Raw genomic sequence first — 16,118 nt, 5'->3', positions numbered from 1 at the left:
ACATCCAGTTGGGGGACCTCATCACCCTGTCAGGGGTTTTTTCTGAGATAACAACCGGCTGGATGTACATTACCCTTACCTTATATCATATTATTATGGTTTCGTGACTTATAGATGTATGATAATTTTGTCTTAAACAATTTATAAATGCATTCGTTGTTATTTATTTGTATGTTTTTTGCATTTGGTTAATTCAAAAGAAGACTAAATAAAACAGGACAAAGGTGACTAAGAAGATGGTTGAAACATGCTAACAGTGTTACAATGCATCAACTAATCTATCAGGCACTTTTTTCTCATTTCAGTTAAATAAACATTTTGTCCCATTGTTTTTCCCATCATTATTACAGGCAAGCATGGATGGCACCTCCAACAAAATCACAGAGACACCCTCCACCCCTCGACTTAAAAATCCGGTCACTCTATTCATCAAGTCCCGTCAATCACAGCACAAAGATATATAAGTGGCTGCTTACCTCACTCATGTGACTACTCATCCGGCATCCCTCCTAACCTCATCCTCACTTATAGTTCTAATATTTCTACCATATATTGATTTCATTGATTAAGTTGTCCGTCCCGGCTGAGCTTGTGCATGAGTGTTTCCATTACGCACAGCAAACCAAATCTGTTTACCCTCATCATTCTCAAGGATCAACCCATATAAAATAATGGAAAGGTTTGAACTCTTACTACTACTTTACCTGACGCTTTTATCCAAAGCCACTTATAGTGCCAATCTGGAGAAACCTGGGGTTAAGTGCCTTGCCCGGCGGTGAACGCTCATTGCGAAGTTCAAGCCTTTAACCCTTTAAACTTTAGGCTAAACCACCACACTCTGAACTCAAACATTTAAAAATAAATAAAATTACGCAACGCATCTATCCGAGACCAAACATGCCATAACGGTTCAATACCAGTATCAATAACAATATAACCAAAGTAGAAAAACAAGAACAAACCTGTGGCAAGTTTCGTTCGATGCAGAGCCGGCATAACCCGTGGATTGTATGCATCGCTCACCGCATATACGTCCACCTACATCTACGGCGCTCTTTTCTGTGACTTAAATAAAAGTAAAGTCACACAGGTGATGCTGCTTCCCTTCGCTGTCGCTCTAGTGCGGCTATGCATGCCCACTCATGGGAACTGCTCTGAGCAGAAGAATGACAGGAAACCACCTTCCACCCCCCCAGTCAGTGGCCAGGCAGTATGTCTGCACTCGATAAGCCAACATGTTTCCTGAGTAGCTCTCAACAGTAGTGGCTGAACTCACTCTCTCTGCGCAGTGAGATGGAGCTCACTCAGATAGGCTTGATTTAGTGTAAACACAAACATGTATTATGAGCCAGAAACATTAAAGTGCGCACAATGTTTGTTTAATGAGAAGCTGGACAAGCATAGGCTGAGAGACGTGGAGGACGTCCAACCCTTGCACAACACCTAGATTCACGAAAACAGTGTTGAAATTTCCGAAATGCATTCAATGCAAATATTCCGATATACACTCAAGCAGGTTCTGTGCAAACCAACACAATCATTTCACCAAATCACCATAATCCATAGTTTGTTTATCTCTTACATCACCCTATTACTGATGTTCCAGATAAAACCAGTTAATGCTAATAAGAAATCCCTGGAAGGTCAAAAGCGAAATCTGAAAAATGGATTTTCGGGAAGAGAGGAAGGAAGTGGAAGAATGATTAGCTGAATATTTGACCGGCCTCCATGTAAAAATGCAGGGAACCAGCAAGAGTGTCAGTGGAGCGGGAATCAAACAGGGATAAATCATAAACACTGTGCGGGATTGGGCTTCCTATTGCAGCCACTTTGTTGGCTTTTCCCGTTTCCCAGCTTTGTCTGAGGAGAACAGAGCAGCGGAGAATAGTCCTGGGAAAAGTTGCTCGCTGAAGTGGATGGGAGGGTTTAATGAGCAAGTATGTGTGTGTCGCACATATCCAAAAGTACATCCATACACCTCCTCATATTTCTACTGTCCGTCACATTAGAGCACGCCACAGAGAAACATGTATTCCCAAGCTGATGGAGTAACATTTCTGATGGCTAAAAAACTCTTCTGACTGCATGCAGCATCATTAATTCTTTCAGTTGTTGTTAGCTTAGCATAAGTCTTCAATGAAAGTTTCTAACACAAAGCTATTTACTCCAAACAAACCAGCAATAGCAGAGGAATTGTGTTTAAAAACCAGTATTGTTAACTAAAAATAAAAAATAAAGCTTGAAATAATAAGTATATATACACATATATATATATATTTTTTTTTTTTATGAAAATTTGAAATCTTGATAAAAAATAAGTAGAAGTAGAAGTGCTAAAATTAATCAAACTAAAACTGAAATAATGTAAATAGAAATTTAAAAAAATTATAAAAAAATGCACATAAACAAAACTACTAAAACATAAACTAAAATTAAAACACATTTCAAAGCCCTGTGCAAATCTAAACTCATCAACTGGTTGGTTTCGAGGCACTAAAGAATCTTGATAATTCTGGTGGAACTGTAATAAAACTGTAAAACTGAAAACCATAATATATTCATAAAATTTCTAATTTCTGTGTCTACTTAAGAATATTTATGAAGCATTACCTGTCAGGATCTACAATATTTTCAAATATTTTTCAACCTTTTTTTCATACAAACTACACAACATTTAAAATTCCAACAAAATATAAAATGTAAGAATCCATAAATCCTGAATGACATCAGGATTTACAGAATCACACTGTAAAACAGAATCAGAATCACACTGTAAAAAGTGGGGAAAATATTCTCTGATCTGAGAATTAAAATTAAGTAACACTGGCTTTATTTAATACAAATATTTTGTCTTTAACAATAAAAATAAATTAATTTAGATCTTACATCACATAAAGCAAATTTTAAGTTAAAAATGCAAGCCTACAAAAAATAAACATTTGAAATTAAATAAAAAAATTCAAATGTTATTTTATGAATTACACTTACTGTAAATGACTGCATGTTCTCTGGACTTGTGGTCTTGGGTCCAGCTTCATAGTTGGATGCAGCAGATTCTGAAAGATACACAAGAGAGTCCCACGAGTCCCAACCAGACAGACTACTCTTTGAGTACATCTTAGCCCTGGGTAGAAATCTCTCTACTCCAGAACTCGTTCAGAAAGAGGACAGCAGAATCCGGTCAACACTATCTGCAGGCTTCGGCTGAAAGTGAGTGTGTCTACACCATGAGAGATGAACTCAACCTGAATCCCTTTGACACAGAGCTGACTGCCCCAGAACAGAGAGAGAGAGAAAGACATCTACTACCCTAAAAGCGTTACCCCCACCCCGACATCCAGCGACAGGCTCCCCCACTTTGTTACCATAGAGATTACGCTCCCAGGAAGCAATGTCTTTTTAAACATTCTTCATGGAAACAGCATTCAAGAGGGACACAATACAGCTGGCTCTCTCTATTAAAGTCAGCCCAGTGCCTTGACTCAAGCCCCCCTTCTCTCTCTCTCTCTCTCTCTCTCTCTCTCTCTGTCTTGATCTCTCTCCTCCTACACCTCTCTCTCTCTAATCAAACTTAATCTCGTCTGAATTTCTCTGACGGCACACGAGTCACTCTGTCCCAGGAGCAAAATCGCTCATTTTGTAAGCAATAATTAAGATGATCTCTTACAGGCGATGGGACAAAAAAATGCCTTCGCATTAAATATTACATGTTTTTTTCATCGCAAAGTTCCCTATGGAGCGGCAGTGGGAGGGAGATAAGATCCTTAAAGTGGATTTAAACTAACTTAGACACACTATGACGCTTTAGCCTTTTATTTCTCATCTAATTCCAGTGGCTCATCACGGTGCACAGTGTGTCAGCCCAACTGGCCCTTGGCTCTTTGTTACGGCTCTCTGCGGGGATGCTGTACGTTTCAACACCGAGCCCTCTATATCCCTCCTAGAAGTGCAGGCAATGCAATGTTGCGTTTGGTGAGAATTAAAACAAGCAAATTCCATTTAGACTCAGGGATTGGGATACAAAAGTAACTTTCACTGCAAGGAGCTTGTTTGGTTGTAGCAATGTCAAGAATAAACATGTCCTCCTCATATTTCTACTGTCAGTCACATTAGTGTGCAGAGCAGCTTTTATTCCCAAGCTGATGGGAGTCACATCTCTGATATGGCTGAAAAAACTCCTTTGACTACATGCAGCAACAGCGACTTTAGCCGTTACAGCTGTTAGCTAAGCGTAAATCTTTAAAATATACTTTCTAACGCTACAGCCAGGCCTCTGTTATCGTCTGATCTGCTGTTGTTTGAACTTAAAAATTATTGCGTGGACAACTAACTGAAATAAAAGTTTAAATTACAGAACTAAACAAACTAAACTTAAAACACATTTCAAAGCCCTGTGCAAATCTAAACTCATCAATTGGTTGGTTTAGAGGCACTAAAGAATCTTGATAATAAATATAATTTATAAATAAAATATATAATTAAAATTCCATGTAGAATTGTAGGGATTTGAATACAAAACTAACTTTTGCTACAAAAAGCTTGTTTGGTTGAAGCAATGCCAAGAACATCTGTTATCATCTGATCTGCTGTTGCTGAGGAAAAACTGTCATGTGGAATTTGTCCGTCGTCATTGCTAAAGGCCATCAGAGAGTGGCTACGATCCAGATGCAAAAAAACTGAAAAAGAGAGAGAAACGGCATTTAATCTCACCAGCGGTCGGTCTGATGCGACGTGAGGCCACTTTCAGATGTTTGCTCCTGCCCAGCTCCTCTCCCAGGAGATAATACCAACCTCTGATCTCCTGTTAGCAAAAAATTTGAAAAATACAATTACACATAGAAAGCCATGGGAAGAAGATGCTCTTTCCTTCGCCAGGTTTCACATTTGTAATATCTGTTGACTTGTAAATGCATCCCTCATAGGGACAGTATTAAAATGAGGCCCTGTGCTTGTCTGCAGCGCTCTGTCGTGTGTCTGTGTGTAGGTTTTTGAGACCTTTGTAGTTGTAAACAGCTGATGCCCATTTTACTCTCCCGCTCAGCCAGATGGCATTGTGTTATGTAAAACATCCATCGGGCTTGATCTAATTTTTCCTTAAATATCACCCTCCGAGAAAGGATTTACTGTCTTAACACATGAGTATAAAACTCTTGCATTTGACAACGGGACATAATGTAAAGGAACAGGGATCTCAGATGGGATATCTCTTGTTTTATCGTGCAGGCGAGCATGCAGAATAAAGTCACTATGCCAGCATGTTTGCGGTATGTTGCTTTTGGTAATTGTAGGTCATTTTTCAAGCCTCAATGAACAGTCCCGTCGCCGCTTCCCCCACTGTGTAATTAGATGATGGTGTGGTGGAAATGCTTTGACAAGAGGAGAATGAAACGAAGAGGAACATTTCGTTAGATAAATATAAAATTATATCTTTCATAAAGACAGTCAAACCTAAGCGGTGTTTCAATGAAAGAACATTTTGGTTTTTATATATTCTGCATTAATTAGGTCAAAAGTGACAGTAAAGACATTTATAATGTTACTAAATTAAATATATTAAAATTGAAAACAGTCATTTTAAATAAAAAAATAAAAAACTTTTTAAGGGTTTATACTAGGGCTGGGAATCGATTAAAAAAAATTAACTAATTAATTGCACAATTTCTGTAATTAATTGCAATTAATTGCGCTTCCCCCAAGCTTGTAATCATCAATATTTAAACTTAGAATCACCTAATTAAACAACACAGGAAAAAAAGGGAACAGAAAATAGCCCTATATTAAAATATTAAATATCAATATATCAATATATTATTCTTTTTCAATAATCAATCAACATAATCAATTTAACAGATTATTATTATTATTATTATTAATTATTAAAACAAAATATAGTCCTACAAAGCTATTATTACCAGAGCATGTGATCAGAGCAGGTCATTTTACCATTGTTGCCCAGCATGGCTATACCAGCTCAGCAAACAGAAGTCAACAGAGAAATTTCACGTTACTTGAGTGGACTTTACTTTTCCAGTGCTTAGTACATGATTGAAGCCTTTGGGCCGTTAACGACAGAGCGAGCCGACACACACACACACACACACACACACACGCACGCACGCACGCGCGCGCGCGGAGCACAGAGCGCGCCGACCGACCGACACACACACACTCACGCGCGCGTGCGCGCGGAGCACAGAGCGCGACGCACATACCGAGCGGAAAAGACCCGCTCATGAAAGCTGCCCGAGAATGAAACCTGACCGCCGAACATGGAGGGGCGGGACGGCATATTTCGGCCTTTTTAATAGCAGACGCAACAGGAAATCATTAAAACGAGGCAAAAAAAAAAAGTGCTGCGTCAATTGCGTTATTTTTTTTTTACGCGTTAAACATTTCAAATTAATCGCAAAGATTAACGCGTTAATTCCCCCAGCCCTAGTTTATACATAGGCTTTTGTACTTTTATCTACATAAAATATACAATGTGTTTATGTATATATGTCTTTTTTGGTTTCATTGTTTATTTTATTAATGTATGAGTGGTGGGAGAAAAAACAAACACACACACAAAGAAAAAACAATAACTATTGCACTACTGTAAATTGTAGCCTATGTAACCTCTTAAAGCATGAATCAATGTTCTGTCATATTGGTAAAAATAAAAATCCAAATGATTTTCAAAGCACTAGACTGGGTAAAATCGCTATGGGTAAATGTTAACAACAGGATATTCCCCTAACAATGGATTGGAGCAAACGCACATCTTTTGGAGGTGCAGGTTAGAGAAGAAAACTTCATAAAAGCAAAAAAGTGAGTGTGCAGTTCCATTTTGCTTTTAAAACAGGATATTTACCTTAGTTGAGGTAATGAGGGAGTTGACACCAAAACTCATACAGCCCAGGAAATCACTGCGCCTGTGGGCAAAATCAAACACTCTAAAACACAACAACAGGCGGGAATTTTTGAACTCCTGATAACATCATGATGATATTCATTCAGTTAACCCTACTTAGATCAGGTTCACTGCCCTGTGAGACTGCTGGTGTAGAAAAACCAACCAATAACATATTGATTTTGTACTGAGTGAATGTGGTTTTTGCAGCATGAAGATAAAATACATACAGGAATAATTGTACTTATGGTACACATATAACTAGCCTTTATTTACAACTGTATTAATGTAGAAAATCAACATGTGAGTGAAAAAGGGTAAGGTCCTACCTGGAAGTTCGATTGCGATTCCACACTGTTAACAATAACCTCTTATTCTGATCGTCTTCATCCACATCTCTGCAACATAAATGCGACACGTCAAAAGCTCATTCATCAATGTCCAGCTTCATCCAAAAACACAATGGCCTTCTCCTCCAAAGACTTGAAAAAGACAGCCTTTCTTTCAGCTAACAAGAGAGAGCCAGGAGACCCAGCCCTAAAGTCTCTGTTGAAAAGGCTGATTGAGATAGATGCTGTCAGACAAGGTGTTAGAGAGCACGTGAGGCTTAGCATCAATTATTCTACTATAAGATAACACGACACTCTTCCACTTCCTCTTTTTAAACACAATATTACAAGTGCTCAGTCGGTAGCGAACAATAAACCTCTAAAAGAATCACTCACAACATAAATGTCTCATTGAAAACAGGACTCTTGCAGTCTAGAACAGTCCTGGTCTTCCATCGCTTGCTGTGGTCCACATCTGGAGCCATGCAAATCTGGAATAAATAATCTATTAAGTGCACTAGTTTAACATTGCTAGCGGATATATTCACCATTTTCAGAGGGAAAATCAATCAACACTTGAATCAGGAATTGAGTGGACAGCTGCCAACACAACTGATGCTTTCTCATGCCTGAAACCTGTTCAGGCTGACATGAAAACAGGTTCATTTCAAGGGCAGACATCCACAGAGGATTATGCGACAAATAATGACAAAAATAATAACACATCATCACCAACAGGGAACGGGAAAGTTACTGCTGTCTCACTGCTGAGAGAAAAATAGGTTTGACTTATTTTATGAGGCTCGCAGTCACATGACCTCATGTGTCAAAATACGGCCTGCACAAAACCCAGGTTGCATATGTCAAAATGCCCACCTTTACATATGAGTCACATGGTCTGTACTCTCTTCCCATGAGTCCTCTGGCCTCTAAAACTTTAAAGAAAAAAACATGATAGCATGATTAAAAAAATGCTGTAATTGAATTGAAATGCTGTAAAATGAGTAATTAAATTATCATTTAATTAATTATGAACAGTGTTGGGGGTAACGCAATACAATAATTAGAGTTATGTAATCAGATTACTTTTTCAAGTAACTAGTAAAGTAACGCATTACTTTTAAATTTACAAGAAAATAGAGTTTTTTCAAATACGTAACGCAAGTTACTTTGTTCTCCCATTTATTGACACCTTTCCTGTCCACAATTTGAGAGAAATCAGGAGTAAGGTGCATAGCCTTTGTGTGTGCTGTCTAAATGTGGTTATTGTAGTTCTAGACAAATTTGAGCATGCATTTACTCATCTCTATTGCACAAAAACAGATTGAGTATTCCTCAAAATGAATTAAAACAGTGAAATGCAAACTTTGGATATTACATAAAACTGCAATAATTAAAATTAATTAAAAATAATAAATAAAAATAATAACAAAAATATGTTAAATTACACAAAATATACTTTATGTATTTAAATTCACTTTATTAATCAGTTTCTTTGCTGCTGACCTTCAATGATCCAATTCAACCATACTAATAAGTAAAAATCTACAGTATAGACATGAATTAAATTTCCTTTAGCCTGAGGCTTATTCATTTCACTTTTGGTGTGAAAGAGCCTTTTTTGTTATTAAAAAAACCAACAAGCAAGCCCAGCCCAGATGAGAAAAAGTAACGTAAAAGTAACATAACGCAATGCTTTCCATAAAAAGTAACTACGTATGCAATTAGTTACTTTTTAGGGAGTAACACAATATTGTAATGCATTGCTTTAAAAAGTAACTTTCCCCAACACTGTTTATGAATGTATGAAAGAAAGTTTCCTGTATTAAATAAGTGCAGGCACAACCACATGTTGATCTTATTTTAATCATACAAACTGTTAAACTTCAAAAGTACAAAGTACAAAATCTGTTCACAATGATGCTTACTTTGAACATAGAGCCACCCACTTCCCGGAGTAACTGTCAGTTTGAGTTGACCTGTGGTCAATGGGAGAAAAAAAAAAAATTATACACAGACACAGCATAATACAACTAATAATAATGACTTTTTGACTTTTTTTAAATTAGCTATAAATAAATAAATAAATAAATAACCGTTCAAAAGTTTGGGGTCAGTAAATGTTATGCTTTATGCTCACCTTTATTTTTACACCTTTAAAGGCTGCCTTTATTTTATTACAAAACAGTAAAAGCATTGTGGAATATTATTACAATATAAACATCTAGGTTACTAATTTAACCCCTGTTCCCTGAAGGAGGGAACTGAGACGTTTTGTCAGAAGTGAACTGATGAATTGGGATCTCGCCTGAGAGCCCTGAGAGCTGCCTAATTCCCTCACACCTGCTGGGGCGGAGAAAGTACAGGGCTTTAACGCAGAGAGAGTCGATCACTGCTGTTCCTTCTTACCCAAACAGTGAGACACTGGGAAAGCGTGGCTATTCTAAACAGAAGGGGACGCTACGGAGACCACATCCTGCCCGTAGGGAGGTAACATGTGGAGTTACACATATGGACTGACCGTTAGGGCAGTGCTACATATGGAAGGTCTCTGTGGTAGATCCAGCCTAGCTTGGGTGAAGTCAATACCAGCAGAGACAGCAGAGCGGGCTCTGCCAAGGGAAAGGCACGGGCTCACCGACAGGGAAGCAGTACCGTGGAAGAATACACATGTGGGATCAGCCGTAGGGGAATCACAACACATGGGCTTTTCTGACCTAGGCCTTCACCTTCTGGGCATACACACGAGTGGTAGACCTAGTGTCGGACTCCTCCACCACGTCTGAGTGCCAAGGGGGCTGTAGGAACTCCATCCAGGGTTCGCCAGTTGTCGTATTCCATCCTAGGAAGGGAGCGGCGCTGCAAACAGACACCAAGCGGGTCCTCCCAATTACTAGCTATTCGTAGCCAGTACACAGGAGGACACAGGCTCTACACGGAGATTATAAAACCTTGCAAACGTGTTAGGTGTCCCCCAGCCTACAGCTCTACACATGTCTGTCAGCGAGGCGCCGTGCACCAATGCCCAGGAAAAGGCAACACTCCAAGTGGAGTGAGCACCCCAGTCGGTTGTTGAGACAACAACATGCCTGGACACTTGCTTTAGGGGAACTCCTGCCCATAGAAAAGCAAGGTCTGACCATGGGCTGAAGGTCTGGCGACAGGCTGGTGTGATTGCCACCCTGTTTGTGCCGCATTACCATGCCCATCTCAGGACTCGGCCGTGTAGCCTGTGCTGAAGCGGTCTCATAAGAAGCAACATGAGCGGCGTGGTTGTGGCTGCGGATGCCATATGCCCCAGGAGTCTCTGAAACAATTTCAGTGGAACCTCCATCCTGCCCTTGAATGAATTTAGGCAGTTTAGCACTAACTGAGCACGCTTGTTCGTTAGTTGAGATTGCGAACACCGTGCTCCCTCAGAGGACCTCCACAACCTTTGTGAAGACGCAAGGCGACAGGGATAGTCCGAAGGGGAGAACCTTGTACTGACATGCCCGTCCCTCAAACGAAAACCATAAAAAAGGTCTGCGTCGAGGGAGAATCGAGTCATGAAAGTACGTGTCCTTCAGGTCGATTGATGCAAACCAATCTTGGGGACGAAGCCATGCTGGAGCGTTTGCTTCTTTTTTTTTACCACAGGGGGCGGTCAGTGCTTTGGCCTGGTAGACTTGCACACGCAGGCGGCTTGTCCAGCAGCACTGTAAGCCTTAGCAGCCAGAGCTGCTGTTGTCTCACAGGTGTTGCATGCCGTGCAAGACCCACTTCAGGCAGTCTGCACTGCAGTGTGTGAAATACTCTTTTAGGAGAACTGCATGAATCCAGAGATAGCTTTTTTAGAAGCGACCACCACTCGCGCCCCGTCACACCAACACTCTCTGAAGAGCTTCTTCCTGGTTCGTTGTACACACTCGAACAATAATTGCAGAGCAGAATCTTAAAAAGCTTGAATGGGTGAGTTCAGCATGCTTCCATTCAAACCCGCTTTGTGGGGTGTGGTTCGTGATGCAAATATCACTGGCCAATGTCCATTGGCATGTTTTGTTTACACTCGAAGGTGATTGGACTCTCAGGCGAGATCCCAATTCGTCAGTTCACTTCTGACAAACGTTGAAAGTGACTGACTGATAGGGAACATCTGTTATCTATTTTAAAATATTTTTGGTAACAATTTACAATGTTTCATTTGTTAACATTAGTTAACTACATTAGTTAGCATGGGTTAAGAATGAACAATACTCCAAGAGAATTTATTAATCTTAGTTAATGTTAAAGGGAATTCTTTTTTCAGAGACTTTTCCAGGACAGAACCGTTTTAATCATTCAAGGTTTTCCATGACTGTGGATACATGGGAAATAACTTTTAAATTCACTGTAGTCTTTTTCATAAAAACATCCACGCATGTGGACCAGAAAACCTGTCACGAATTTACAGGTGTAATGGCAAGTCCAAATTAGTAGAGCATACCATATGAGTCAAAAATCCTGACGCAGCAGCTAGTGTTACGTTTCTGTTTAACTAATATGTTCACTGACACACATATTTCCTCCAGACCTGCAGCAAAGCCTGGCCATCAGATACACTACACAACACTGTGTCATGTGCAGTCAAACAAAACTAAGTCTTTATCAGCTAGATCAATGGTTCTCACACTGTGATCCGTAGACTATTGGGGGTCCGTAAAAGACTTAAAGTGGTCCACAAATTGACTGAATGATTATATTTTAAAATATATTAAAGTAGAAAACAGTTATTTTAAATTGTAATAATATTTCACAATATTACTGTTTTTACTGTATTTTTTATCATAAAAATTCAAACTTGGTGAATTTATTCTTTTTAAAAACATAAAAAAAATTACCAACACCAAACTTTCGAGCTAACATTTGGCTCCTTCCCATTTGCAAAAACTTGCATGCTAATTTCAATAAAATAAGAAGCGGAATGAAAAAAATATGAATCTTTAAAAGTGAGGCAATTTCAGATGGGTATAAACTTAGGATACTTTTGCAATATTTAAAACTGAAAGTAACTCTTTACGCATTTTTTAAATGTTATTTAAGCTTCTGAAAATATCCACACACACAGCAGCTCAATAAAGACTCACCATGAGTTTGTAAAAGAAAAGATGATCTCTGCCACTGTCTTAAACAGCTCAGTCTCACTTTCTGCGCCTTCTGACAATCCATGTTATAGTACAACCACAGTTTGACTGATTTTAAAAATGTCCCAAATTGCATGCATCACACATGAATTGTCAGAAATCTAGTAAATGAATTCAGATGTGATGCCTAACAGCTATTCAAGAGGTTAACTGCCACTATGCATATGTTGCCACTGGAGGATAAAGAACAGCAGGAGAAAACAAGCATAAATTTCAACCGCCTTTCATTTTGAATAGCTGATAAGACAGGACGAGCTATGATTGGTCAGAGAGCAGCATAGACCATGTGAAAGGGGGTGTGTGGAGGGAGGAAGGGAAAGTCCACCTGCTGTCCTATAAACAAAACCTTTGAATGGGGTTGCCCTTCGTGCTGATCTGAGATCAGTTGCATCATGGTTTCTCTTAATATATATATATTTGGAACAACAACAAAAAAACATAAAACAGTACACAAACTCTTAGATCTGCTGAGCAATGAGCTCACCATGGACTTTGACTCAAAAAAACATAGACAAAACATTACATCAATATGAGATAGGTGTCATCGTCAAATGCCCTTTATATAACTCCAGCTATAAAATACAAATGTGTCTTTTTCTTTTTTATAGAAAGAAATCTGAAATACATGATTGTTCTTGGAAAACAATAAAAGCAGTATTAAGGTGAAGCCTTTGTTCTTGTCTGTTAAAGGACTTTAATCTTTGTGAGTCATTCATTGACACAACAGGAAATCAAACAGTCAGAGCTTCATTAATTCCTGGATGAAACTACCTTTCTCCAAAGGTTAAATCTTTATTTAACAAGTTTTACTGTAGAACACAAGGGAAATAAGAATAGCGACTTGGTGCTATTGTGTAATCATGCTGACCAACTCCCTGATGTAGCCATCATGTGGCTGTGAATAGTAAACATCCCTCTGCAAGAGCAAAACCATGTTGACTGCATAAAGCATGGTGTTAAGCTTTGTTCCCTGGCATGGGAGAGCCATGGAAAATGCATGCAACTCAACATCGACAGACAAAAATAACAATAAACAGATGGCACAGAACAAGCAGGATTTTTAGTCAAATGAATTTAGCCATTATCTCATTCCAAATAAATTAATTTAAAACAAATCTTGTAATCTGTGAGGGATGGTTAAATGTATGAACTTTTTTTGGATCCAAAAGCCCCAAAGCTTTGCTGTATATGTATATATGTATATATATACACCACCGTTCAAAAGTTTGGGGTCAGTAAGATTTTTTATGTTTTTAAAAGAAGTATCTTATGCTCACCAAGGCTGCATTTATTTGATTAAAAATATTGTGAAATATTATTCCAATTTAAAACAGCTGTTTTCTATGTGAATATACAGTAAAGTGTAATTTATCCCTGTGATTAAAGCTGAATTTTCAGCATCATTACTCCAGTCTTCAGTGTCACATGATCCTTCAGAAATAATTATAATATGATGATTTGATGCTCAAGAAACATTTATGATTATTATCAATGTTGAAAACAGTTATTTACATTTTTATTTCATGATGCTATGATGAATAGAAAGTTCAAAAGAACAGCATTTATCTGAAACATTAAAAACTACCGTTCAAAAGTTTGGGGTCAGTAAGAATTTTTATTTTATTTTTGGGGGAAAGAAATCAAATAAATCAATACTTTTATTCATCAAGGATGAGTTAAACTGATCAAAAGTTACAGTAAAGACATTTATAATGTTAGAAAATATTCTATTTTAAATAAATGCTGTTCTTTTGAACTTTCTATTCATCAAAGAATTAAAAAATGATAATTGTACACAACTGTTTTCAACATTGATAATAATAATGAATGTTTCTTGAGCATCAAATCATCATATTAGAATGATTTCTGAAGGATCATGTGACACTGAAGACTGGCGTAATGATGCTGAAAATTGCATGAAAAAAGATACTGAAGGAATAAAGTTACAGTTTAAAATATATTAAAATAAAAAAGTCATTTTAAATTGTCATAATATTTCACAATATTACTGTTTTTTTTTTTTTTTTTATCAAATAAATGCAGCCTTGGTGAGCAGAAGATACTTCTTTTAAAAACATTAAAAAATCTTACTGACCCCAAACTTTTGAACGGTAGTGTATATATATATATATATATATATATATATATATATATATATATATATATATATATATATATATATATATATATACATATATATATGTTTTTAAAAGAAGTCTCTTCTGCTCACCAAGTCTGCATTTATTTGTGTAATGGTCACCAGCTGGAGTGCCCTTGAGAGCCACCAGAGGGCACTCCACATCAGACTATTGTCATTCCTCACAAACTACATTTCCCATAACTCACTGCCCAGTCCGGTGGATGCATGGATGCATCATCCCTGATTGCATCCACCTGTGTCTCATTACCTTGTCAGTCTCAGCCTATTTACACTTAAACCCTCATTCATTAGTTCTCTGCGAAGTCTTGTATGTTGGCTGCATTTCTGAGCATTTCTCTGGTTCCATGTATTTTGGCTCTCTGCCTGCCTTTGGATTACCCGTTTGCCTTGTTCCCAACCTTGTGTGTTTTGTTGGTTTGGACTGCCTACCTGTGTTTTGACCTGTTGCTTGTATATTGGATTACGTCTGGATTGCCCCATTATTAAAAGCTGTATTTGGATCTCAACCTTGTCTCAGAGCAGTTCGTAAACATTTGATTAAAAAAAACAAAACAAAAACCAGTAATATTGTGAAGTATTATTACATTTTAAAACAGCTGATTTCTATGTGTATATGGTAAACTGTAATTTATTCCTGTGATCAAAGCTAAATTTTCAGCATCATTACTCAAGTTTCTTTTTTTTTTCTTTTTTTATCGAATATGCAGCCTTGGTGAGAGGAAGAGACTTTTAAAAAACATAAAAAATCTTACCGATCCAATTGTCATTGTCTTTGTCCTTTTAACAGTTAAGGGGATTTCCCATGAGAGTGCTAGTCGGTGCATTTGTAAGTTATGTCTTTTAAGGTGTTGTTTAAAGTAAAAACAACATCCTTGTTTACATCCTTGTTTCAGTCCCTTTCAACACAAAAGTATTTGCTACTTACTCACTCATAAAGACAGTCTTTGCAGCCATCTAATGGCGCAACAATGTAACTTTCACTGAAGTCAAAATCACAATCACTAACAGACCCTTCCACAATACCAAATACGGCATGTTATTTAAATAAAATATTATTACGTCTTGTAAGTGTACTGTTTCAATACTACTTGGGACTAAATTGGCCCGCTTTTTAGAGCATAAAAGTATACTTTTAAGTATACTTTAAATGTAACAGTAGTAAATTTTGAGTACACAACTAGTTTACAAATAAGTTTTTCGTTTGTACTGAAACTATACTACAAGTGAACTTATAGGAATATAGATTAAGCAATTTTTTTTAGTATATGAAAGTACACTTCCATGAAAACATAGATAGCTGGAAAATTCAGTCAATGGTGGGGAAAGAGTAGATTTGAAGTAAATTAGTTTGTACACTACCAGTGGACGCCCTACACAAAAAATCAGATACCCAGAATTAATAGGAACATATCTGTTTTCTTTATAAATCAATATTTTCAAACAACAAACAATGTAGGTTTATAAGAGGTTTGTAAAACTGTGAAAAAAGTATTTAATAGGCTACTCAATTAAAAGAGTCTACACAGCTACAAGCCTATTATACTTAGAGTATTATCTATCTCGATCAAAAGACT

At 37.6% G+C, this 16,118-nt stretch overlaps 1 protein-coding gene across 2 annotated transcripts in view; it reads right to left on the bottom strand.

Moving 5' to 3' along the window:
* Positions 1-16,118, bottom strand: part of rgs3b (regulator of G protein signaling 3b) — a 47,363-nt gene that overhangs the window by 24,320 nt on the left and 6,925 nt on the right. Inside the window, exons 1-8 of one of the 2 annotated variants that reach the window (XM_082169668.1) lie at positions 12,327-13,565; positions 9,150-9,200; positions 8,098-8,156; positions 7,618-7,712; positions 7,222-7,290; positions 6,854-6,914; positions 4,711-4,801; positions 2,989-3,056 (exon numbers count right to left, since the gene is read on the bottom strand). In XM_082169668.1, coding sequence (XP_082025794.1) covers positions 2,989-3,056; positions 4,711-4,801; positions 6,854-6,914; positions 7,222-7,290; positions 7,618-7,712; positions 8,098-8,156; positions 9,150-9,200; positions 12,327-12,459 — 627 coding nt within the window. In that variant the 5' untranslated portion in view covers positions 12,460-13,565. Of the gene's footprint in view, positions 1-2,988; positions 3,057-4,710; positions 4,802-6,853; positions 6,915-7,221; positions 7,291-7,617; positions 7,713-8,097; positions 8,157-9,149; positions 9,201-12,326; positions 13,566-16,118 lie in introns of those variants that run through there. The other variant, XM_082169667.1, reaches the window with a different exon arrangement.

This window comes from Leuciscus leuciscus (assembly GCF_965113295.1).
Source record: "Leuciscus leuciscus genome assembly, chromosome: 5".
NCBI lineage: Eukaryota > Metazoa > Chordata > Actinopteri > Cypriniformes > Leuciscidae > Leuciscus > Leuciscus leuciscus.
The sequence above is the reverse complement of the archived record's forward strand: the minus strand, read 5'-3'. Positions and strand labels throughout refer to the sequence as shown.